We start from the raw sequence: 25,342 nt of genomic DNA, 5'->3' as shown, positions 1-25,342 counted from the left end.
GAAAAGCAATTATTATATATTTATATTAAAAAATAAAAATAAAATTTTAATACAAAAAATAAAATACCAATTTATGATAATAATTCAATAAAATATTTTACATTTACATTAAAATGTATTATAAGGTTATAAATACAATATAAATAAATAATTGTATCTCTGCAGTTGACAGAAACACATGATTATGATATATTATAATTATAATAGTGTGTGTGTATAACATGTATATCATGTTAGGTGATATATATTATCTAAGATTACAATAAAAAAAATTTTGTTTAATATCGACAAAATTTATATTAGAACGAAATATTACAGTATATTTGTATAAGACATTTATTAATACAGAATAAATAAGCTTATCCTGTAGTATGTTATAATATTTTTTATGTAATTGCAACATATTTAACAATTCTATTAACAAAAGAATTTAAGAATACAACAATAATAGAATACAACTTTCCTCTATGATACATCTTTTTCAACCAATTTTGTTTAATGCTGTCGTTCATAATAATAGTTTTGCACTACATTCAAATTTCATAAATAAACATTACTTTTTCGCCGAAGCAGTGATATAAAAAATTAGAGCACCATTATTATACCACACTTTTTACATTATTATATCATATTTTTTATTGTAATTTTATTATAATTATATTGCGATACTTCCATTGTCTACATTATTTTTATCATACATATAACTTATTGTTAGCTATACGCTGATGCAATACATATGTATATGATATCTATTCCACGCACCATTATTATTTAACAAATTGAATTGGTACAATAATTTTTTACTCAAGGAGGATCACAGAGAGGGATATATGGTACATTACAGATTCTTGATTATTTCCTCGAGCACAATTTTCGAAATGGTTTTATAATCACTTTACATGACTGTACTCCGTCTAATCTATAAAATATTCTGAAAATATATAATTAGAAAATAATAATTATCTTCAATAATACGAATTTATAATAATAGATTATTACTATTTCACATAAACGTAGAAATACGAACAAATGCTTGAACAATACAACAATAAACAGTTGTCATTAAAACTTCTGCAATAAACATTGACCCAGTAAAACTCGAATATAAAAGCACATATAATTCCATTTTTTTTACATTTCGCAATCATCAAGATATGTGAATTGAAGTAAATGTTTCCATGTGCAGATTTTATTTCATTATCCTTTTTTATTTGGATTTTGGGTCATGCAAAAAAAATCACTGTTCAATATTCGATATAAACAGTAATATAAAGTTTTGCTTTACTTAGTTTTGCTTTAAATAAACTTATTCAAGTATAACTTTTCGATTTGACTCACCGTAGAACTAAGTATATGAGAAACATTTTACATATATTTTTCTATTTTGACCTATAATTGGTTTTAAGGACAATAACTATTCTTTCAATTTTTATCTTCTTATCAACTATAAACAAAATAATAACATCTAACAAATATTTAAATACAAAGAAATTTTTTGATTCATTGATTACAAAATTACAAACAGTTAAACAAATTAGAAAGAAAATTGAGAAAAATACAGTTATAGAAATATATCTTATCTATATAAATTATTCGGATTTTAAATATGACATTTAATTCATAAAACAAATCGTTAAACATTTTTTTGAACAATAAATTGGCATGGTATAAAAAAAATTAAAGTATTTTGTGATAAGTCATTAGATATAAATTTTTAATTTATGTAAATTTTAGATTACTGATTACATATATTATTGACATAGACTTTCTTTTGTAATAACATTATATAAAATTGATTTTTTGTAATGGTAAACAATCAAAATTTAAGGAAATAAAAATTTAAGATTAATTATGTTTAAACTTTAATAATTTTTCCTATCTTTTCTTTTCGGAAAATTTTATTTACAAAAGATTATCTCGCAATTTTCCAAAAAAATTCATATCTTATATTCAACTGTTTGTTAGATATTATGTACTTTTCAGCAAGCAACACAATGTAACACAGTGATCATTTTTTTTGTTTAACATTGGTAACCAACAAGGATATTAGGATTCACTGTGTTGCACTGTGTCGTCTGTGTTGCTTGTTGGAAACAAGGGCGAACTGGTCCACTAGACAATCGGGCAAATGCCCGATGAGACCTCAAGGAAAGAGCCCAAGAAAAAAATTGAAAATGCTTTTTTTGAAGGGCACATCACATATAGATGATTCTTCTGAAAGAAACCTTTTTAATGCCCTGATTGATTTTGTCGATACTTTCTAATTTCAATTGTTGAAGATGTGCCGTTATGTTTAAGTATTTATTTAAATATATTGCTGTTTATTATTATTTAATTAAAACAAATAAATGAAAAAATAAATATACAAATAAATATAAAAATAAATATACAAATAAATATATGAATAAATAAATAAATATTTAAATGAATAAATATAGATTGTTTAGACAATTTCCTTTAATTTCAAACTCTATTTAATGGGTGTGCAATAAATATGCTTTAATAGAGGTGAAATACATCTTTTTTTGCTTGTTCGTTTCGCTTGGAATCAGTATATATTGGCGCTTGTCCGAAGAACATCTCTTTAGAATGGCCCCAAAATACGGAGTCCCTAATTTTCCCGGTAATATTTCAAGTCCAGCTGGAAAGCACATATCATTCTGTTTATAGCTAACAAAAGAGTAAAAATTGAAACGATAATAACAACTGTTTTTTAAAACCGCTTATGGGCCAAAATGAAAAAACATAGGTAATATATTTTTCATAGTTCTATATTTATGCTAAATTTGAAAGAAATTGGAGTGTTATACTTGAATATATTTATTTGTTAGAAATGCAATAGTTGTAATCTGGAGACACGGTAGTATCTAGGCGCTAAGACATGGCGCAGGATACTGTAATACATACAAGGTCCTTTGTAAGTAGAATGTCCAGTGTCCTCACAGAAATACACATGTTAAACATTTTTCACATTTTCTTGAAGATATTCAAGGACATCATATTTTTACTTAAATGTAAAATTACGATATAAAATAATAATAATAATAAAGTGAATACATTCAAGAACATTTATTGTAAATAAAAATATTCAAAAGAATTAAATTCGAATGTATAATTTTCACAAGAATGTACAATTTCATTTTAATTTTGTTTTAAAAGTAGGAAACAATTTTTAATGATTTAGATAATAAATTCAATAAAAAGCCCAGATAATTTATGATTAATTTTCTATAAAAATAACTGACAAAGGAACTATTATTTCTTTAATATAAATGGTATATAGATCTTATAATAGATTTAATGAAACAATAAACTCCATTTTCGTCGGATATCAACACTATACTACATAATTGCAAGGACAAATTGTGAAAAGGGAATTTGTGAAGACCACTACAGATTTCAAAAACTTTTCTCTTATTCTATTCTGCTGTTTCTACATGTGAGAGAGTCGGAAGAGTTTTGGAAAGCTGCGAGCTCGTTGTGGTCCTGACACATTTATGTATAACGCGTATGTATGATATGCAAAATGCGCTTCAGTTGATATACTTTTCCATTTGATACATGTCGACTAGTAAACGCGAGATTGGTATTTCCCCGATGGTTTCGTGAAAGAATAGACGTTCGACGGTCTTGGAAGAGACGCACCTCAGATATCCGACCAGAATCATCAATCTGCCGATTCTACTAGGTTGCTGTGGATATCGTGACCTTGTATAGTCCACTAAAATACGTTGTGCCTGATCTTGCAGTATCTCAATGGGCTGGACCGCGTGCAGACCTACCGTCTCTGTGATTTATAAAAAAAAGATATACTGTATACGATATCCGTCCCTTAATAAGCAAAACAAAATCGATCAAAATAATTATCATCAATCAGTCATATTTATCCTTTTGTGATAATTATTTTAAGAAATCATTTAAGAAAACAATATATTATGACAAATAATTTAAAATAAATAAAATAATAATATATAATGATAATTAACCTTTAAACGCATTGTTGAATATAACATACTTGATGAATATACATACATTTTTTTTCAATGCTTTTTCAGTATGCTTTTTGCGTTATTATCATTAATGTTTGATGTTTTGGTTAAAACCCATACAGCACAACATTTGCAGCAATATCGCTGCAAAATCTCTACAATGTTGCAACAGTGTTGTTGCAACTTTGTGCTGTATAAGTGAATCAAGATCCCTGATCCTTTAAAAAGGATGTTTCATTAAGTATCAGCTCAATAAATTCGACTCGATTCCTTCAATCTTTAATTGTTTAGTTGAATTATATTAAAATTTCACAATATTGATGCAATATTTCCGATATAATATTTAAATTTTCAATATTGCAGTAATAATTGCTGCAATTTTTGTAATATTGCGCACTATTAAAATATTGCAGCAGTATTTCATGCTGTAGAGGTATAACAATCGAATTAGGCTATACTCAACGTTCCCATTAGTAATAATAATTATTCCCATAGTATAGCGTTTTAGGATTAATATTGATATAAAAATAATAACGATGAAATATAAAAATAACAAAGTTCATGTTTTCGATGATGAAAAATTTGCAACGATCGTATTACGCTAATATGACAATTAACTTGTATTAATTCTCTTTACCTGGCGTAAATAAAGCCACTGCCTTCATACAACCGCATTCACCGAAATCGGGAGACAGTTGTCTGAATCGGCATATTATAGCCTAGAACGTAAGAGAATACTCCATTGAAACGAAGTCCTTGCGAGTCTACAGAGGAAACTAAAGAAAAATGTTCACTGAAATCAAGAAAACGATATAATGATACAAAAAGTCATTCTTGTTAAATAAATAAAATGGTACTAGTGTCTACACGTCCATATTTTACATCTGAGCAAGAGAGAGAGAAAGAGAGAGAGAGGGGAAGAGGGAGAGAGAGAGAGAGAGAGAGAGAAGACAGAGGAGTAAGATAATAACATTAAATCAACGATATACTTTAATTTAATTTTTGTTATTCTCGTTATTGGAAACAGCGAACTTTTTAATGCAAATTGGACAAATAAAAAACTGGAAGTAACGAATAATAATAATAATAATAATAATAATAATAATAATATTTTTTCTTTCTACCGATAGGAAAATTTTATTCAATTTTGACATTTATAATGGTGTTTGTTATTTGTTACGAGCAGAAGGGTAAAGCCGATAAACCTGAATAAGGACGAGCTCCTGATTCGTTGGGTTGTCATCCGTGGGCAATCTACTACGCACTTGCTCATCTTCGAGGAGCGCGGTGATATCCCAGGAGACAGACCATTGTGCCAAGTGCAGCAAGAACAACTGCGTCCAGGATCGTTCTAGGAGTAACAATTGATCGTCCTTCGATATCGTTTGGAAGGGCGGCAGGCAACGCACCCATCTGACAGCCATAAACAATAGTCGGGCCGTCGTCTCCTGCATTAACATTTATGTGACGCGACATGTGTGAACGATTAAAGAAAAAAGAAGATACGTAATGAAAGTATTGGAAGATACCTGCAGCATCTCCCAAGTCGGACTAAAGCTCTGTACGGTGCCCGTCGGACTTCGACTCGTCTCCGTTTCTATTTGCTCCATCGGATACTCTGCCGTGGGTTGTAATCGCGCGTTCCAAACCAGTTCCTTGGCAAAACGAGGCGATAATTTGTAAAGTATGATTCTCATAAAAAAAAAGAGTGCAAAGTGATATGTACGAGGATAATTTGAAAAGTTCTCGGTTTGACGATAACGACGCTACAAATATCGAATTATTATAATAATATTCTTGAGATTTCCACGAATGCTTTCTGTATAAAGATTATGCGTTTCGCGAGTTTCTCCATGTCCAATTTCATGAAGTGCTTGCAGTTCACTTCATCAGGGCGAAGAGCAGCTCGATACAGTATCGCCCTGATGAAATGAATTGTAAGGTTCACGAAACGTTGGCATTCAAGAATGAATCTGGACACAGAGAAAACCCGCAAAACGCATAATCTTTATATCAAACTATTATAATTTTAAACAAATAATTTGGCCCTTCACAGAGCTACTGTTAAAATTTCAGACAGATGCGTTTATTAGTTTTTTTATTTTGGTCGAGTAAAGCAACCAACTATTGGTTCCATCATAACAGTGCATCTGCTCACATTTCCTCAATTAGAGTCGAATAATTCCATAAATTGGTCCTGCAAGCATCAGATTTCAAGTGAAATATTAATAAAATTTTGTGACTGCAATTGATGAAATGTGAGCGGCTGCATTGTCATGAAGGAACCAAAGAGTTTGGTTGCTTTACGACCGAAATAAAGAAATTAATGCATCTGTCTGAAATTTTAACAGTAGTCCAGTGAAGAATTAAATCTCTAAAATTATAGCAGTTTGATATTTGTGGCGTCATTTCTATATCAGGTCGAGAACTACCCTCGTAACAAATGGCAAACTATAGATAGATACATGATCGGTGAATCTATCTTTGCAAAATATTAAAAAAGAAGCTATTATATTCTTTCGCAGAAATAAAAATTCAATATGATATTTAAAAAATTTTATAATTTTAAATTGCACAATATAAACTAATCACCTGTTTGCTTTAAAAAATAATTCTGTGATTTCTGAAACTTCCATAAAAAAAAAATAGTCAAATTAATCTCTATCAGAGTCCGACGGCAGCATTTTATCAAAGCTCTGTTTCTTGAATTCACAAGAATTATTTTTTTATAATTGTATATTATAAGATATAAATAGATCATTTACTATTCTTAGCAAATTATCGCTCGCTTGATTTAAACAGCGCATAATATTTATAGAATATTTCCAAAATATTTATAAGATTTATTTTTAATATTTTAATATAATTTTAATGTTTTAATATTTAGTAAATATTTTTATGATTTTAGATTGCACAAATTATAGATATTTATTATAAATATTATGAAATATTTATCATATATATTGTAGTAAATGCTATGAAAATATTTAATAAGACATTATAATCTAAATAAAAAATATTTACTAAAAATATGTATCTACGTTTATCATAAATATTATATAAAATATGTACAAAATATTTATATAATATTTCAAAAAATAAAAATAATATAAATATTATGACCATTTATTATAAAAATTCTGTGCTGTCTGTGAGTTGTTATTTTAACTTTCTCTTTTATAACTTTAGCTTTAATTTTAAATAATATAATTGCAAATAAAGCCAACAATTAACATTCGCAAAATAAAAGGATTTCATTTACACCAAGAAGCTAATATTAATAATAATTCCTGCGTGTAATTTGTCCGCTATTTAAACCGCGAGGAAGAAACTGAGTGGAGCAACTCGCCTTTATTAAATTTGCAGGAACAAAATAAGGGAAGCGGGTACGAAATTAAGCTGAATTACTTACCTGACATTCCTCGGCGGACATTAGTATCTGCAGAAGGGGAGGCTGTGGTGCTAAGGAGACGGTTGTGGCCGCTTGATAGAGGGTCGTAGTCGTGCGAGGGTGCGGTAGAATCAACGGTACAGGGGATGGTGATTCCTCCGGCGGTTTCTGTACCAGCGCCATCGGTCGTGGATAAGGCGTGAATCTTTGGTCGCACCTTAACCTTCTACAGTAATAACCCTTAACTACTTCACGAAGAGAGTCTGTGTCACTTCATGAAATTTTATCATCTTCTGTAACTACACGAGGTATGTTCCTACCATCTATGGATTAAATTCTTTGACCAATTCTAATATCAGTTTTTTTATCAACAAAAGTGTGCAGTAATCTTAAGCTGTGCAGTAATTTTTCACATAATTCTCCAAGTATTCGAATCAATGCACGAGTACAATCGGCAAACTATATTTTTTAGATTTCTATAAATTCCTCAAATTAATAAAAATTCCTTAATTTATATTAGACCCGCTGACAAAATTCAATTGAAAACTAAACGCTTGAGCTTCGTTTATTTGAGAGAAGTAATTTGAATTATATAAGAATTCTATTAAAGTACAGTTCTATTTATTTATTACTCTTTCATACAATATAAAGAATATAAACTCTATTTATTATATTACATTTATTTATTATTAGTTATATTCGTTGGCTAACAATCTATCAATGCTTGGATATCTCAAGGAGAAAAGATAAACATAAGATTGATCATAGAATCTGCCATTAACAATAGTGAACATTCTATATGCATATGTTAATAAACCAGAGTATCCAATTCGCTTCTTTCTTCACCTAACACAAACGATAAATGTGGAAATTCAAGAATTCGCACAATTGTTCTATTCTATTTTTATTATATTAATTTAATTATTCTTATGATTTTATCGCTAATCGTATATTGATATACTGACATCTATTTTTATTTCCTTTTCCGTACGAATCGATATTCAATGAACTTCATGGACTTGGACATTTTCTTCAACTATGTTGTGAAAAATTATTTATAACAAATATTTTTTACAACTTTACATAATTTTAAGTTAAATAATTTTATTCCTCAGATTTTGACTTTCAAAATGAAACAAATTGTTCAATTCCGTTAACTTAAAAAAAAATATTAATTTAAAATATACTATAGCCGCGAATATAAGTTAAGAAAACTTTGGAGCAAATATTAGATTAATGAGACAAATATGTTAATTTAATGCGATTAATGCAAGCGTTACACACCTGTGTGGCGAGAGAACGTACGGAGGAGCTAGTGCTGGTCTTAATCGATCACTGTGCACCGAAGTCGCAGAATGAGGAGACAATTGCGTGACAATCGGCGACTGTTGCTGATGCTGCTTCTCCGACGAGATGATCGCGTGGGGTTTTGGTTTCCTCGGTCCGCGCTCATGTTGCACTGCTAAACACCAGTCATGACGTCATTATATTACTTTTGACGTCTGACAGATTATTCCGCGATTGTATCATGAAGCTCTCGAATAGTCTAAATCTAATGCTTCTTAGGAAAAACTATGAATACACACATATATATATATATATATGGCCTTTCTCTTTGTTTTATACGACGTTTTATAGTCTCTGTTATTAATCAATCATAAAACTTTTCAAAGGGATATTATACATATGACTAAAGATTGTATTTGTATTTGTACTTTTTAGATATACATTAAATAATTTTTTATTTTTTTCGTAGAAAAGGTACATCAATGTATGTACTCTCAAAAAGATTATAAAATTTTTTCAAGTTATTCGTACAGAAAAAAGAAAACAAAATCATACAATTAATATTTTTAAAAGCCGATAACATATATCCTCAACCCTTTCTTAATGAAATATCTCCTTATGCATCCTCGCCCTTCAGCGATCGAAGGTCCGTATCTAGAAAACGCCTATCAATAATATCGGCGATGGACTTAACGGTGGGAGCGAAAAAGTGGGCACAGGTTGCACGGAATTGAATTCGGGGTGTAACGCGCGTTGTAGGTCGTTCGAGATGTACGAGAGCTGTATATCCCGTGACCCGATGAGAAGAGGGGGAGGGGCGAACAAGAGGTCGAGAGGAAAGCGGGGGCAAATCGCGGATGAAAGAGGGTGGTGTAGATCGGATGTGGTGGCTGGCCGGGCGTCAGCTTCCACAGAGCTCGATCTTTCGAGCGTGGCTGCAAATCTAAAGGGAGAGAGAGCGAGCGAGAGAAAGAGAGAGAGAGAGAGAGGGAGAGGGAGAGAGGGAACGAAGGACGCTGTAGGAGAGAAAGACAGATAGAGCGAGATGGTGAAGCGAGAGCTGCAACTGGGTGGCAAGCACATCATCATTAATGAGGCTGAGCGGATAGCAGCCGCGGATTCCCACGTTCGCACTGGCGTCGCAATATCTCCCCTTTATCACGCATCGCCCCGTCGAGAGATATCTCGCCACTGGCGCAACGAGAATTTCTTCTCTCACCGGGACATCAGTTTTAACCATCAGAATTCAATTTCTTTAAGAAGTGATATATACTTATGTGCTTAGCATGCAACTATCGCATGACTCGCTTTTTAATCACGGCACATGATATTTTTAATTAAATTTATTTCTTTACACATAACTTTTTTAAAATAGTCAAATTTAAATATGTATAATATAAACTGTGTAAACCGGTTTTAACGGACAATATCGCTACTGCATTGAACATAGAAAATCATTGTTTGTAGAGTAAATAAGTCTTTGCATTGGGCGCGTTTTCCGGAAAGGCAGCTCAGAATAATATTTAAGAATCTATAGATTCTTTAAAGGAATTCTAACACTATATCTTTTGATAAAATTTTATCTTTCTTCTTTAAATATTAATATATTATTAGTAATAATCACATTTCAAAAATATTTATAATATTGCGAAATTATCTTATGACAAAAATATTCGGTAATGTAACTGTTGTATGTCAATATGTTATAAATAAACTAATAGAAAAAATTCAAAAAATTGGACTTTTTTAACAATTTTGAAGAAGTTTCGTTTTTAGGTGATAAATAGAAAATGAATATTATAATAGACAATAAAAAATTATCAATAACGTAAAAACTTGTTATTTTTGTCACAGCATATAAAATCAAGTATTTATCCTAAGTAAATATTAATTTTTTTATTATTTTATTCGAATTATTCAAATTATTTTAATCGAGTTCTTGATTTACTTTATTAAAAAAATTTTTTCAATTATATTCTTTGAGCGCGTCATATTACAATCTTATATAAGAAAATTTTGTTTTTTGTAAATAGTAAAAAAGTTATATGTTTTGCAAAAACAATCTATTTGAAATGCTTTCTATGAGTCTTTTAAAATTTTACCATTACAAAGCGTTGTCAGCAAGCATTGCAAGCAAGTTGAAAAATTCATAAAGAAGAGATATTTTTACAAATTGAAGCGGTCGCAGCGGTTTGATGTGCGCAGACACGCGTATACCTACGTAGTAAAAAGAAGCGTTGCAAAATCCGCTTCAGGGTTGTTTGCTTTATCGACCAAATTGGCCGTGCACATTGTAACAGGTATAAATATTATTATTTTCCAGGAGTAATTGTTCTTTCAACGGTGAATTCCCTTACCGGAAAAACGCACCCAATGAAAAGACTTGTTTACTCTACAAACAATGATTTTCTATGTTCAATACAGTAGCGGTACATTATCCGTCAAAAACAGTATATCGTTTATATACATATCGTTTATATCAATTTTATTACACAAACTGTATATATATATATATACAATTCTTGATGAAATTAATTATACTAATAAGGTAATTAATTATACTAATGGCTCTTCTTTGGAAAAAAATAAAACAAAGATTTTATTAAAAATATACATAATGTTGAAAATTATAGTTTTAAGTTCATAATATTTTGAATAATTATTTCTACGAAAAATGTTGGGATCTAAGGTATATTAAAGTTTAAAAAAATCGTAAAAGATAACGAATCTCAGGCAAATTTTAATTTGGAAAAAATCGTAGTTTTAAGTCAAATGTATTTTTCTTACATGTTCGTGTAATCATGTAAAATACGAAATGTCGTTTGAGTAATTTTAGTCTTAATTTTATCGGCTTTCGTCGAATCTGTTGCGAATCAAAGACGAAAAACGATCTGTTTTTTCGCAGCCACGTCCATTAAAGCTTTCCTTTTTCGCACAAAAGCACCTCACTTTGCACGGTATTTCGCGATCAAGGAGGAACATTTTGTCGCTCTGCACGCATCGCTGCTCAAATACAGAGCTTTATAGCTGAGCGGCTTAAGTTGGACGAAGCGGAAACGAATGTGCGTTAAGGGAAAGCTCTTGGCATAGAAAACGGGACAAATTGATCTCTTAGCCCTACGCAAAGATCAATTGAAAATCAAAGATGCAATTTTATAAAAACAATATAAAAAGAATAAGGCTATTGCAAAGAGTCAGCACGGTATTACTTTTGTACTATTTAATTAATAACGTTTATTTAAAAAAAAAAACATAATAAAGTGTGAATCTTTCGATTTTGTTTTAAGCCATTTTCAGCACAAAAATAAACCATATAAAGATATTTTATCATTTTTTGCTACATCTGACTTGCATCAATCCTCATTTTCTAAAAATGTCCGGTGACAAACGATTGATATCTATATAGGCTCAGTGATATGTAATATCTGTGAAGAAGACCAAGTGAAAAAAAGAATAGTAGATAAAAAAGAAAAAGTATCGCAATCTAATCAAAACTATTATGTAACATAAACAGATATTATTAATTGTAAGTCAAATTAATTATTAATGTGTACGATATACCAAAGATGATATTCTATTTTTTTAACTATTAAAATATAGTTCTAGTTAACATTCTTTCAAAGATATATATATATATATATATATATATATATATATATATATATATATCGTAATTTAGAGGAATTTATTTAAGACCAGTAAAAAATACCGAAGAATTTAAACTTGTTCCTATTAGACTCTCTTTCACCAACTTCGATTAACACTAATCATCACGATTGCCAATGTGAGAACTAAACACAGTTTATCTTAAAAGAGGAAGAAAGAGGAGATCTGATACATTAAACTACTATTGGTACTTCTACGAATTGATCGATTAGTAAAATCAGAAATCCTGAAGGCGGTCCTTAGTGCTTTGATTGGAGCTTTATGTTATAAGTGTACATTGAAATTGCAAGTATAATTAAAATAATGATTATGTAATATTAACTTAAACAATTAGCTTACATCTATTTATTTGTTTTAGTATAACTGTATATTAAAATGAGTCAAATGCAGATAGACACATACAATTTTGTGACATATTAATAGAACGATTGCCTTTTGAAAGGATACACTAATAGAGACAAAAACATTTTCTTTATTTTTATTAAAAACATTATAAAAACATTATTAAAAAATATATGAAAAAGGAAATAATACAAAAACCAACATTAATTTCAAGCAGACAAAATTAAAGCTATATTAATAATAATTAATTCAGTAATGAGCAAGTTGACTTAAAGGCATGCTAATAGAGACAGTTATCCTAGTCAAAAGACATCAGCATGTATTATAATATATTTATCAAAACAGAGTTCCAATCAAGATCCTTTCAAGAAGTCTTTAAAGAAGATCGCTTTTGCAACCGGCCGTGAATTTTTTCGCGCGTCAACGGCTTAGGTGAGCGATTCTCGAAAGTACGTGCGTATCCGGACGGCGAATGGACACGACGGCGGGGATTAGAATCGCATGCGCTGGAATGGACCGCGCCCTGTTCGCTTTTCATCTCGTGATTCCGCTGTGTTTCTTTCTCTCTCCCTCTCTCTTTTACCGTCTATTCTCGCTCATGCTCACGTACACATATACGTCATCTTATCGTGCACCTATAAACACACAGGGCTGCCATAATACTCTGGCCGGCACGTGTGGTCCACAATGCGAGTTCCCAGAGCGGAGTGGCGTAGGCGTAGGCGCCTTCTCTGCGCGCTTAAACGCACACGCACACGCGTATATTGTACACGTGGGGTCCGTGGAGATACGAGCGCGTGGTGAGGTATGGCATACTGGGAAGCTTCCGTTTTAACATTGTACTACATCCGTGCGCTGTGTAGATGCCCGCGTGTCTACGTGCATGCGTGAGCGTAGGGCATACACGGTGCTCACATGGGCCATGGATCATGGGGCTCACACTCTCTATCCTGCTAAACGGTAAACCGATCTGTGAACATTTCAGCAGTCAGCGATCTCGAAGGCTAATCCTCGAGTGAATGGGGTTGATACACACGGACGTCGCACCACCATCGCCATCACCTCCACCACCGTTGGCGACCGTCAACGTCGTCACTGTCGGAGGATTCGCGCATAAATCGCACGCGTGTTGAACGCGTGTGATACACGTGTTAAGACTTCGGGGTGAGTCTCGTGTTGAATCGCGCGGGATATATGTTAAGAGGGCCAAAGTGTACTAGCAATGACTATTTTAGCCAAATGCAAAATTTTTTGAAAATATTAATATCTTTTTATTTTTAATTTATCATTAAATTTATTGATATTGATGTAAAATCAAATATCGTTGAAAGAGAAGCTATTATGTTTTATTTCTTTTACTATAAAAAAGAGTCGAGAATTAGTTGAAAATAATGTTTCCAACAAATTTTAATCTTAAATATATCTATATAATTTTTATCGATAATAAGATAATAAATGAAATTACACTGTTAGAAATGTAACCACGAATTTCCTTGTGTATGTAAATGAAGCTCGTGGTTATGAACGAAATTAAAAGTAATGAATGATGTAACTGAAAATTAAGTTACAGTAGTTACTTAAATGTAATGAACGTGTACATTAAATTTATGAAATTTAATATACTTTTAATACAATTTTATGAAAAATACATTGAATTTCATAAATTTTCATGAAAAATACATCAAATTTTATGTACATGTACACTTATACAAATATACTTTTTAGTTATAAATACATTAAATTAAATACAATGTCATGAAATTAATTTCAAATTAACTTAAAAATGTAACTTAAAAATGTATTAAATATCATTAAATTTTTAACAGTGTAATATAAAACTGTTTTATGATGTATCTAATATTATTATAATACAATCATTTTTTAAATTATTTGTTATATTTAAGAAAAATTTCAATAATGTGAATTCAGTCAATAGTCCGTATATATAGAATCAAAATGAAGAAAATTATTCTATATATACATGGACAATTGACTGAATGGATAGGATCTGTTTCCATTTGCATCGCTTATATCATTCGGAAAATCGTATGCATATCGTCACACGTGTATCTGCATACGTTACAAACCGTGTACGATCCGTATGTAACATCGCTCACTGTTAACACCTTTCTTCGACCAATCTCGTAAATCAAAATTCAGTAAAATCAGATCAATCTGTGTCGAATATAAAATACATATGCATAAAGATAGGGTTTCTACCTCGTTTATACGGTGTAACGTTTAATTAACTATTTCTTCGATTTGTAGTATTTTCGTATATATAGAATATAATTAGAATATAAAAATATAATACAAAAATATGTAGAAAACCAGAGAAAGAGAGAGAGAGAAAGAGAGAGAGAGAGAGAGAAATTAATAGATATCAGCTTAATAAATTATTTATTAAGCATTCTAGAATTACATCCTCTTAAACGCTGAAGACAATACGTAATTAACAAAGAATATGTTAGAATATTAAAGATCAAATTCATAAAATAAAATTCATATAATAAAAAATTAACAGAAATAATAAAAGTAAAAATAAAGGTAAAAACAACAGATAACTATTAGAAAAGATAGCAAAATATAACGATTAAATATAACGTAGAGTCAAATATAACGTAAGTTAAAATATAACTAATGCAACATTAACTAAAATTAACAGAAAAGCAAACTGCAACGAAAAAGCGAAAAAAAACTATATGATATTGGAGTGTGTTCCAACTTTGTTGTTTACTAATTATTATAATAAAGATAAAATGATACATCATGCGTTTCATGCGTAACTCGGAACGCACTCAAAAATATTTGTGATAAATCATTTCCTGTATGCTTTGTAATAAAAATATAAAAATTATATGGATTTATATTAGGTGTTGGAATTAATTCGTAGCGTTTTTAATGAAAGAATGTTATTTATTTCACATGAGCATTAAAAAATACATTAATGAAAGTACTTCCCATCACTTGTAAAACGCTACGAATTAATTCCAACACCTAATATATTTTAAAAAAAAAGGGATAAAAATATGATCACAATGGCATATAATCGCAATGATCTTACAAGGAAACTTATGGAAGTATTCCCTTTAGATTTTAATGCCTTTTGAATCTTGTTTTCTGGACAAAAATTAACTATTCTCTCATGTTTATTTTACTACTAATTTGTGTTTCAAATAAAATATGGAAAAGATATATTATACATGTGTATAATATTATATCATACATTTACACAATTTTTATTACATAAAAAACTCTATTTGAAATATCTATTTGATAATATCTATCGTAAAAGACATGTTTGGAAATAAGTATAAATGTGATTAAATACCATAAAAAGACATTTTATCGTATCATTAATTATGTTGTTAAAGGTAGAAAAGGATTAAACGTGACAACGCAGCTTGACATTTTACAGTCGTCCATTCGCAAGAATGTCCGATGGAGAAGAGGTCAGAAACGTATTTCCGCTTCACGACTCGAGAAGTGTTCGTAACTCGTGACCCGACTCGGGGCGAGAGAGCCCATGACAACTCGCGAATGTAATTCTCGCGTTTATGCTGAGCCGGAGATGGCCGGGGAACATCGGGACCGGGTTGTTGCAGTTCCTCCGAGGCGCGTTGGTATGACAGGTGACGATCAAAGCCCGGCTTAGCGCAACGACCCGTTTCGTCCGCACACATCGCGCTCGTATCACATGAGGGAGAACGCGTCCTGCGTTCTCCATCGTTTCTCTCTCCCTCTCTCTCTCTCCCTCCCTTCCCCTCTCTCTTTCTCTCTCTCTCTTTCTCTTGTTTCCTTCTCTCCCTGTACAGTAAGCATCATAAATACCATCATAAATGCCTATTACTGTAATAAAGTAAGTTTCAATGAAATGTGTCATAGATGCGTCTAAAACTAAATTTCAAGGCCAATTTTATTCAAGGAAATTTCATCACAAGATGATAATTCTATATTATTATTATTATTATTTTTTTTTTTTTTTTTTATTATTTTAAAATACTTCAAAATACTATACTACATCATTTTGTTACGGAAACAGCACATTTGATAAAAATAAAAATATTATAACAAATTTTAAACATATTACATTATATTTTTTGTAATAAAAATGTCAGAAATTAAGAAATATAACGAGCACGTCAATGTATTTTTATTAATAAAAAAATTATGGTAAAATAAAAAAAAAAGTTGAGTATGCCATACCTAAAGTGGCGCTGAAAGATTCATTTAATATTAAAGCCAAAGATACAATCGCGATTATATATGCGATTTATAAAAAGATGATTATCTAAACATCATTTAAAATTGACTAGAATTTAAACTTTTAAAATTTGAAAACGACGATTGTATAAATGCTTCTATGATTTTTTATTATATTTTATATTTATTATAAGTTCTCATTATAATTTTTTAGTCTTTACATTATTATAATAAGTTTATTTTACATTTGATTACATTTTGATTTTCTTGTTAATTACAAAACCAATATTTGATTATCATTATCCGGTCATTTTTTGAACTTTTTTATAGGTATTTTACCTTTGACTAACTTTATAATAATAACTTACACTAACTTTATAATCTGACTCAACACAGTTTCGCAACAGACTGACGAATGGTATTGCCTTATATTTTTTAATTATGAACATCCAGTTTGACATCGACACATTCGCAAACTAACGTTTTACCTATTTTACTATTTCTTTTATTTTTATTATATATATCTATCTCAGATATAGACTCTTGTTGATTTTGTAATTTGTTTCTCTTTAATTTATTTGTTTTATATGATGATTTAGTCTTTTATTTTTGGCTAATAAAGGCTTGGCATAATCAGAAACATACATTATTATTGTCCTCTTTTATGAATAAATAAATCATATTTATATTAACATCCTCACGTTCGTTTCTAGGCTCTCATTTTTTTTCTATTATTTTCCAAGAATCAATTTTCAAGTTTATTTTATTCGAAAACTTTCGTTGTTTGAATTAAAAACAAAATATTAAGAATGTCTTTATTATTAATTTTCTCGACTTTTCTTTATATGGTTATTACTCACAGTATATTCAAAATTTCTTATTTTCCAAAGATATGTATACATATATAATTTATAATATATATAATTTATCATATATAATTTATGTTATATAAAACATTATCGCATAGTGCTTTCCGTTCCAGCCTTTGTTTCCGTCGGAAACGTCCTTGACTCGCGACATTTGAATGTACGTGTCCTTTCGAAGGATATCTGTCCAGTGGCGAGAAGGCATTTACGACACCTACTATACCCCTCGCTCTGTTCCAGGTCCGCTTTAGCGTTTATCGTTTATGTGGATGGATTGATGCTGTCCGTCGCGTGTACGGCACGCCTCGCTTCGTTGCGTTACCAGCCGTCAACTCCCACGCGACTCCCCCTGTGTGCTGTCACTACCCTCGACCTCATCCAGGGTTGGTCAAAAATATTACAGAGTCTCTCGAAATAATTTTTAGGAAATAACTTTTCGTAGGTTTGTTAAATGGTACAACGAAATGTAGAACTTTAGATCTACAATCGTTTTTGAATCCGAAAGCAGAATTAACGTGGCGGGTCTTTTTTATGTAAAAGTAAAAAGGTTTTTTTCTAAAAGATTTACTTTACTTTACTTTGCTGTATTCTTGTGCAAAGATATTACAATGTATGAATTGAAACACGTTTATTAAATATATATTAAGATTCTTTTGTTTCAGCAAGAAAAGTCGCGTTTTTTATTATTTTATTGTTGTATCTTTGATTTTGTACAAATAAATGTGTTTAATAAAAATAATAGCACGAAAAATATATTTTTAATGGAATTAAAATTTGTTTAAGCTTATAAAATTTATTTTAAAGCGATTGGAGCTTCGAATATTTGGAGATCAAGACACATTACATCCGTCACATTTCCCTTTTGACCGATCCTGTCGTACGTTTTTCTCTGTTTTCTCTTCAGCGTATTTCGCTTTATTCTGTTCTTTTTCTATTTTCCTCGAATCGTGCTCGAGTGCCATTCGCCAGTATAAAATGCTTTCGCGCGCAACTCGCAAGACCTTCGGATTTTTGTAGAATATGTTGCGGCATTATACGTTGCACAATTGGACACTTGGATATAAAAGGAACTTGGATATAAAAGCGTAAAAAGAGCTTTTAGAGTCTCTAATAACAGTTTTTAACTTTGATTAGAGAGGACAACGCTTTGCAAAGTTTTTTGTTAAAAATCTTGGCCCACATTATCCACTTGTTAGAGAGTCTAATACTATATATCATAAAAAAACATTAACAAAATTTACATTTAATTATATCTCAGAAAAAATATTCAAACTTACTTATTTTATCAAAATAAAAGATAAGTATCTTAAGAATTAATTTATAGGGTAAATTAATTAATAAATTAAATAACTTCATTACTTATGAACTTTAAACCACATTAAACTTGACATTGAAAATCACTAAAAATACTTTGAAGTACCTTGTAGCAACAGATAAACAATCAACAAAAAAGTCAACAAAAAAGTCGCGTCAGTAGTGACGGTAATTGTTTCACAACTTCGATATCTATCTCTAAAAACAAATTAAAAACCTTTTGTAAGAAAGTAACTAATTATAACAGAATTTTAATTGCAGTCCACATTAACAGTAGGAGCCCACATTATTATCTTCTCCTCTACTTATTTACGCTAGAATATATATAATTTTCTAGAATTACTTATTTTAAACTAAGTGATAACTGTCTCTATACTTTTACAATAATTTGCTACAACAACTGAGATTCGCACGTTTGAAAGAAGAATTTTAATTGTTCTCAGAACACTTATTTATAACATTAAAATAATTGGATTATTTTTAATCACTGAAATTGTTAGATGTTGAATTTCGTACTCCAAAAACGCTTGAATAATTCCAATCTATATAATTGTCGAAAGGGCAAACGCTTCGATTTAATTCCGGTTCAAAGTGTTTGATACTTTCAGAAAGGGTTCTTCCGAATTATGAACGGAGACAAAGAGATTTAAAGTTTGAAGTAGCGAACGATCGATTGGGCATGAAACGAGGCAAAGTTTGCAGATCCAAGTGTGTTGGTGGATCTGAATGTGTGTACACTAGAAATGATGTTGACCGTACGGTTCCGGGAAAAGTCGTGGAGCGTAGAGTTTCATTGGAGAGTCATCATCTTCTGGTCTCTCGCTTTTCGTTTAACTTTTTAACAAAGTATAAACTGCAGGAAAATCGTTATAGTTGCATATCTTCGTGAAATAATATACAGACAACTTCGCAAGATAATTTAAGTAAAACTTGATAAGAAATTTAAATAATTTTCGAAGATTAACTAAAAATGAATTTGAAAAAGATAAGATAAGCAAGAACTGAATCGCGATAAAAGCAGCTTAAAAACTTTGTAATTCTTGTTTGTCAGTATATTCTTTTATAATATTAATTACAATTTTTAGATATAAATATTACCAAATATGAACATTTTTAAAATAATGGAAAGAATTTTGCAGTAAATTCTGTTACACTCATATTTTTAACAATTATATATTTAATAGTTTAAAAATCTTTAATAAAGAAATATATGTTTGATATAATATTGAAAAATGAAAGATTAAAATATGGTTCTAATTCAATAGAGTGATATATTGCGAATATATCCTAAATATTCTTTATTGTGGTAATATTTCAAGATAAATATAATATTGTATATATAAAGTGATATAATACATTTAAAAAATTGAAATATTTGTAAGGAATGTTACAGCTGACATTTTTTTCAGATTATTGGTTATAAAAAAATTTTACTGTGACAAAATACACATTTCTGTGAAACGTATCCCATTGTAACAAAAAAATAATTCATTTGCTAAAAATAAAATTTTATTTTGTTATATTTAAATAAAGATTTATTTCAGTGAAATAAATTCTTGTTTAAATACACATTACATTTCACGAATAAATTTTTAAGTCCTTTTCTTAGTATACCTATATTTCTCACTATAACTTCTTACTTTCAATTACTTACAATTCAAAAAAATGTTTAATTCTTCTCGCAGGCGAACATTTTTAAGATGTGTAAATTAAGCTTAAAAAACATTAAACTCTCTTCTTTAAATATAAAAACTCTCTAAATGATTAATATAAACATTCTGATTTGATTTGTTCCGATAGTTTAAGATTATTTCAAAACAGGCATTTTAGTAATAATTTTTCAAAACATGAAATCACACGCTTTAATAATATGACAAAATTGTGAACGTAAAGTTGCAGTTAAAGCACAAAGTATTAATATCAAGAACATTACCAACGACAATCCATTTCCTTTCGCGGGCCCTGACGATCGCCAAGAATTACAAATCCGCCATTCGGTAAGCCGCTCGGTAATCTTCCGACATCATTTAACGCCATATTTCACGTAATACATATATATATATATATATATATATATATATATATATATATACATCTGTACGTGTGCGTGCGCGCGCGAAATCGCACGGGGGTGAGAGGACGGCATTTTGCCGGCGCGACACGGTGCGCCAACACAGACGGATAATATCACAGGCGGGAACGAATTTTCGTGGAAAGAGGAAAGCGCGTCGATTACGTCGGGAGGGTGTGAGTGCGTTGGAGGTTTCGGGGTTGTCAGCGAGCGGATGATTGCGCGCCTGCGGCGTCACGGGGGCTTCGCGATGCGCCGAGTACCACGTACATAATGTATAGCGCATAACCCGAGTGGTCACCTACATCTTATGGGCGCTTCACAACGTTTTTCGAGGCTCGGTGATTTCAATGTCCGTCAGATTCAAGTGGCTATTCTATATAGTTATAGATCAATATTTGTAGTTCTTATATTAAAAACTGTCTCAAATACAGTCTTACGGTGCTATTTTATTTATTCGTTTTTGTCGATAAAGGCTACAGAGAGGTTCTCGCATCTTTCTATTTTAATAGCCAATCAACAGGCTTGACAATTTTCATTGTACGACAAAAACGAACAAATATAATCCTTAAAGTATCATGATTATGGCCAATTAAAGAGCTATCTTAAGACGTCATGTAAGACGGTTTTAAAATAAGACGAACTAATACCGGTCATACTCTCACTATAAACTTCGCGTTTATAAAGCGAATATTGAGCATATATTTCTAAAGACCACTTCGATCGATTATACGCTTTTATGATATTATAAGAACTAAGTTTTAATGTTATAATTTCTGTAATTTTTTATTGTTCTTAAAAGACTTGATTTCTCGGACGAAATAAATTCTGCTCTCTATGTTGTTGTTTATCGTTTAATCTAACTGTTTAATTATAATTTAATTATAATTTGAATTAAGTAATTTACATGTTAAACTATTTAGGATCTAATTTGATATCAAATGTACAGTGAATAGAAATTTTCTGTACTAAATACATTTTCAAAAAATATCTATATTATTTGACGCATTAAACAATAAACTTTTATTCAATTCCTCAAAATTTTGTTCAGGATCTAACAATATTATTTGATATGAAATATGTGATTAAAATAAATTTCCTTTATACGAAAAGGATTTTTAAAAAGTATGAATATTATTCAATGATCAAACAATAAGTTCTTTTTTAAATTCTTCAAAATTTTATACTAAATTTTCAATATAATAAGAATAGATTTATGTTATGTAAGTAAATCGTTCAATTTTTTACGTGTTTTAAAATTTTGAGGATAATCAGTAGTAGAGTACCGTATGGTATCAGACACGATGATTTGAAAGCGTCAGTAAAATAGTCTTAATTTGATCAGCCACAAGCAAACTTTTGTTATTAATAATTTAAATGTTTTATTAATAATTTAAATATGATTTCGTTAATAAAATATATATGTCTCTCTATTGTATATCTATATTGATATTAAATATTATATGCTTTCTTAAAAAGCAACTTAGAAAATATGAATATAATTAGTTTCACTTTAATTTATTTCATCATGTGTATCAGTACAGAAATAAAAAATAAATTTTATAATGCGTTTGACAAATATGCAGTTGACATTTAATATTTCAATGACTGTTGAATTATCAACTTTTTTTTAATTATATATACACTTGTAATTATATATATCTAAGAAAAAGAAAACCCGTAGAAGTTATATATGAAACAAAGAGTGCCTCGACGCCATTCTGCTGTTCTGGCTATATGTCAGCAATTAATCACAGCATCTAATTAACTCCGCCAACAAAGTACGAGTAATTTCAAGACAGAGGCAGAGAATGACGTGGCAGAGCGTTAGCGTGTACGAGTGTATTCGCGGATGAAGGTGTCGGTAAAAGGAAGCGGCGGAGTGAGGAAGATCTGTGTGTTTCAACCCCCGTGTGGAGTCTCCTTAACGTTAGGAAGCTCTGCCACTAATTGAATCTCCTCTCTTACTCGCGTCTGGAGCCTCGACAACCGCTGGGAACCGGAGCACCCGTCCTGCATTAAACACCCCCGACACCCTGAGCACCCTCATCCCTGCCAAGCGGTCTCGTATCACCCCCTCCTTCCCTCCTACTTTCCCTCCCTTCTACCCTGACGCGAATCCCATCCCATCTACCTTTTCTCTTTCCATCTCGCCGCTACCTCTCTCCACTTCCGCACAGAATCCAGCCCCTGCTAAGCGTCCCAGAAAACGAGCCTCCACCGCTGTTATATCGCCGTCGATGGCGAGGAACATCGACCCGTGTACACCTAGCCCATCCGTGTAACTCTTATGCGGAAGATCAAGAGCTCGCTCATTTCTAAATATCGCTCCTGAATCGAGAAATAGCTCATGGGCACATTATGAATAATGGATACATTAGCATAAGTCGTCTGCGTTTTCTGTTTGGCTATAAATGATTTATACACCTTTAAGTAACCGCCAAGAAAATTAAGTTAGCTTCTGCCGAAATTGATTATTGTTGTTTGATGCTCAAAATGTTCTGTTACAAACTTTTTAATGTTTTCAAGATAGAAAATGATAGCGCACGAATCTTATCACTTTATGACTTCCTTCTTTTCTTGACTTCTTTATTTAGTTAATAGATAATTTTGAAATAACTGGAAGAAGACAAAATATAAGTTCAAAGAAAAAATTAAAGATTTACTTATCATTTTTGTCATCAATTTTTATACATATATTTACATTGCCCGGATTTATATGTTCATATTTGTATTTAAAGGCTTAACTTAATCTTCTTTTAATACTGAGGTATATTCATTCTTTCAACAAATTATGTAAAATAATATTTAAGCTATCCATGGTTTTATGTTTTTACAATTTCTGAAATAAAAATTTTAATTTATCTTAAAAATTTTAATCTGCTCTATAAAATAAGTAAAATTTATAAAAAGTAAATCTGTTTGCATCAAAAAGAGATAAATAAAATAAGCAGTTAAAAAGAATTGTAAAACATTCTATTTTGTACTTATTTTGTATTTCATTTTAAAAGATTCCATTTTGCTTGAATAAATATCTTTAAGTTATTAAATATCAAAAGTGCTTGCCCTAAGAAATGTGGCGTCGATCAAATGAGATGTCATCGAAAAACTGAAACGTCGCATGACAGTGCGTATTCGTTTATAACATCTTTATGGTTAGCAAGCCCACATTCGAGTTTCCCATAGTATCGCGCAATATAGACAAAATAATATTCAATCCAAGATGATGCATTAGTATCTGAAATTTTCATCAGCAGTGATATCTTGTTCATCAATATTGGTTTCATCACGTTAGCTTTTACACTGATAACGCGTGAACTGTTCGACTGTGGTCAACGCTTTGTTGGCGGAGGTTTATTTAGGAGAGTTTGGTTGACCGATAGTTACAGTCGATTTCTTCGTGGTTTATTTGCGGCCTTTCGCGAAAACATAAGAGAATCGATAGAATGATTCTTGCAGTTATTAATTGATAGACTTGAAAGACAAATATATTTTTATGACTTTATTATTGATGGACTTGCTTAACAAATATTTTTACGTCAATATGTATGACGCATTAAAATATGAAAACATAAAACACCAAACAGAAATTTAAATAATCAATTCTATTAAAAATATAAATGTGTATAAAATCCAAAAAAATAACTAATTATTCGAACGATATTTAAAATATATATAGGATGTCCCAATAGTCAAGGGAACATTATGTAGCGTGTAACTTTGTGAAAAATTAAGTAATAAAAGTGTAAATCATTTTTTCAAATAGCTTTTTAAGTATAACTGTTTGAAATTTGACTAATCATAAATGTTGGTCAAAAAGTCATCCGTGTGATATAACGGCAATGTTTCGTTTAATTTTATCTAATAACATTCTAATGCATATCACACGGACAGATGACTTTTTAACCACACTTATGACTCAGTCAAATTTTAAACGTCAATATTTAAAAAAACTATTGTACGGAGAAAAATGGCACTTTTATTATTTTTTCACGAAGTTTCATACTGTAATAATATTCAAATATCAGGACTATGTACACAAAAAATCTTGAAATTCTCAAAGACATAAATTTTAAAGATATTAATGATCACATTAAATAACATTAAATAACATTAAATCAAGTTCAATTTATTTGATTAAAAAATGCTTCGAAAAATATAAATTTTAAGTAAAAAAAAACGTAATAATTATGTGTAATAAGTTCATTCGTGT

At 30.4% G+C, this 25,342-nt stretch overlaps 1 protein-coding gene across 2 annotated transcripts in view; it reads right to left on the bottom strand.

Annotated features, from left to right (window-relative positions):
• Positions 1-272: 272 nt before the first annotated feature.
• Positions 273-25,342, bottom strand: part of LOC105146398 (protein dissatisfaction) — a 30,711-nt gene continuing 5,641 nt past the window's right edge. The window contains exons 4-9 of one of the 2 annotated variants that reach the window (XM_011056614.2): positions 8,665-8,842; positions 7,402-7,606; positions 5,519-5,644; positions 5,195-5,437; positions 4,627-4,708; positions 273-3,787 (exon numbers count right to left, since the gene is read on the bottom strand). In XM_011056614.2, the coding sequence (XP_011054916.1) occupies positions 3,534-3,787; positions 4,627-4,708; positions 5,195-5,437; positions 5,519-5,644; positions 7,402-7,606; positions 8,665-8,842 (1,088 nt within the window). In that variant the 3' untranslated portion in view covers positions 273-3,533. The remainder of the gene's footprint in view (positions 3,788-4,626; positions 4,709-5,194; positions 5,438-5,518; positions 5,645-7,401; positions 7,607-8,664; positions 8,843-25,342) is intronic. The other variant, XM_087403934.1, reaches the window with a different exon arrangement.

This window comes from Acromyrmex echinatior, chromosome 3, assembly GCF_024713525.1.
Source record: "Acromyrmex echinatior isolate Ae372 chromosome 3, ASM2471352v2, whole genome shotgun sequence".
Classification (NCBI taxonomy): Eukaryota; Metazoa; Arthropoda; class Insecta; order Hymenoptera; family Formicidae; genus Acromyrmex; species Acromyrmex echinatior.
This window is presented reverse-complemented; position numbering and strand designations above follow the sequence as displayed.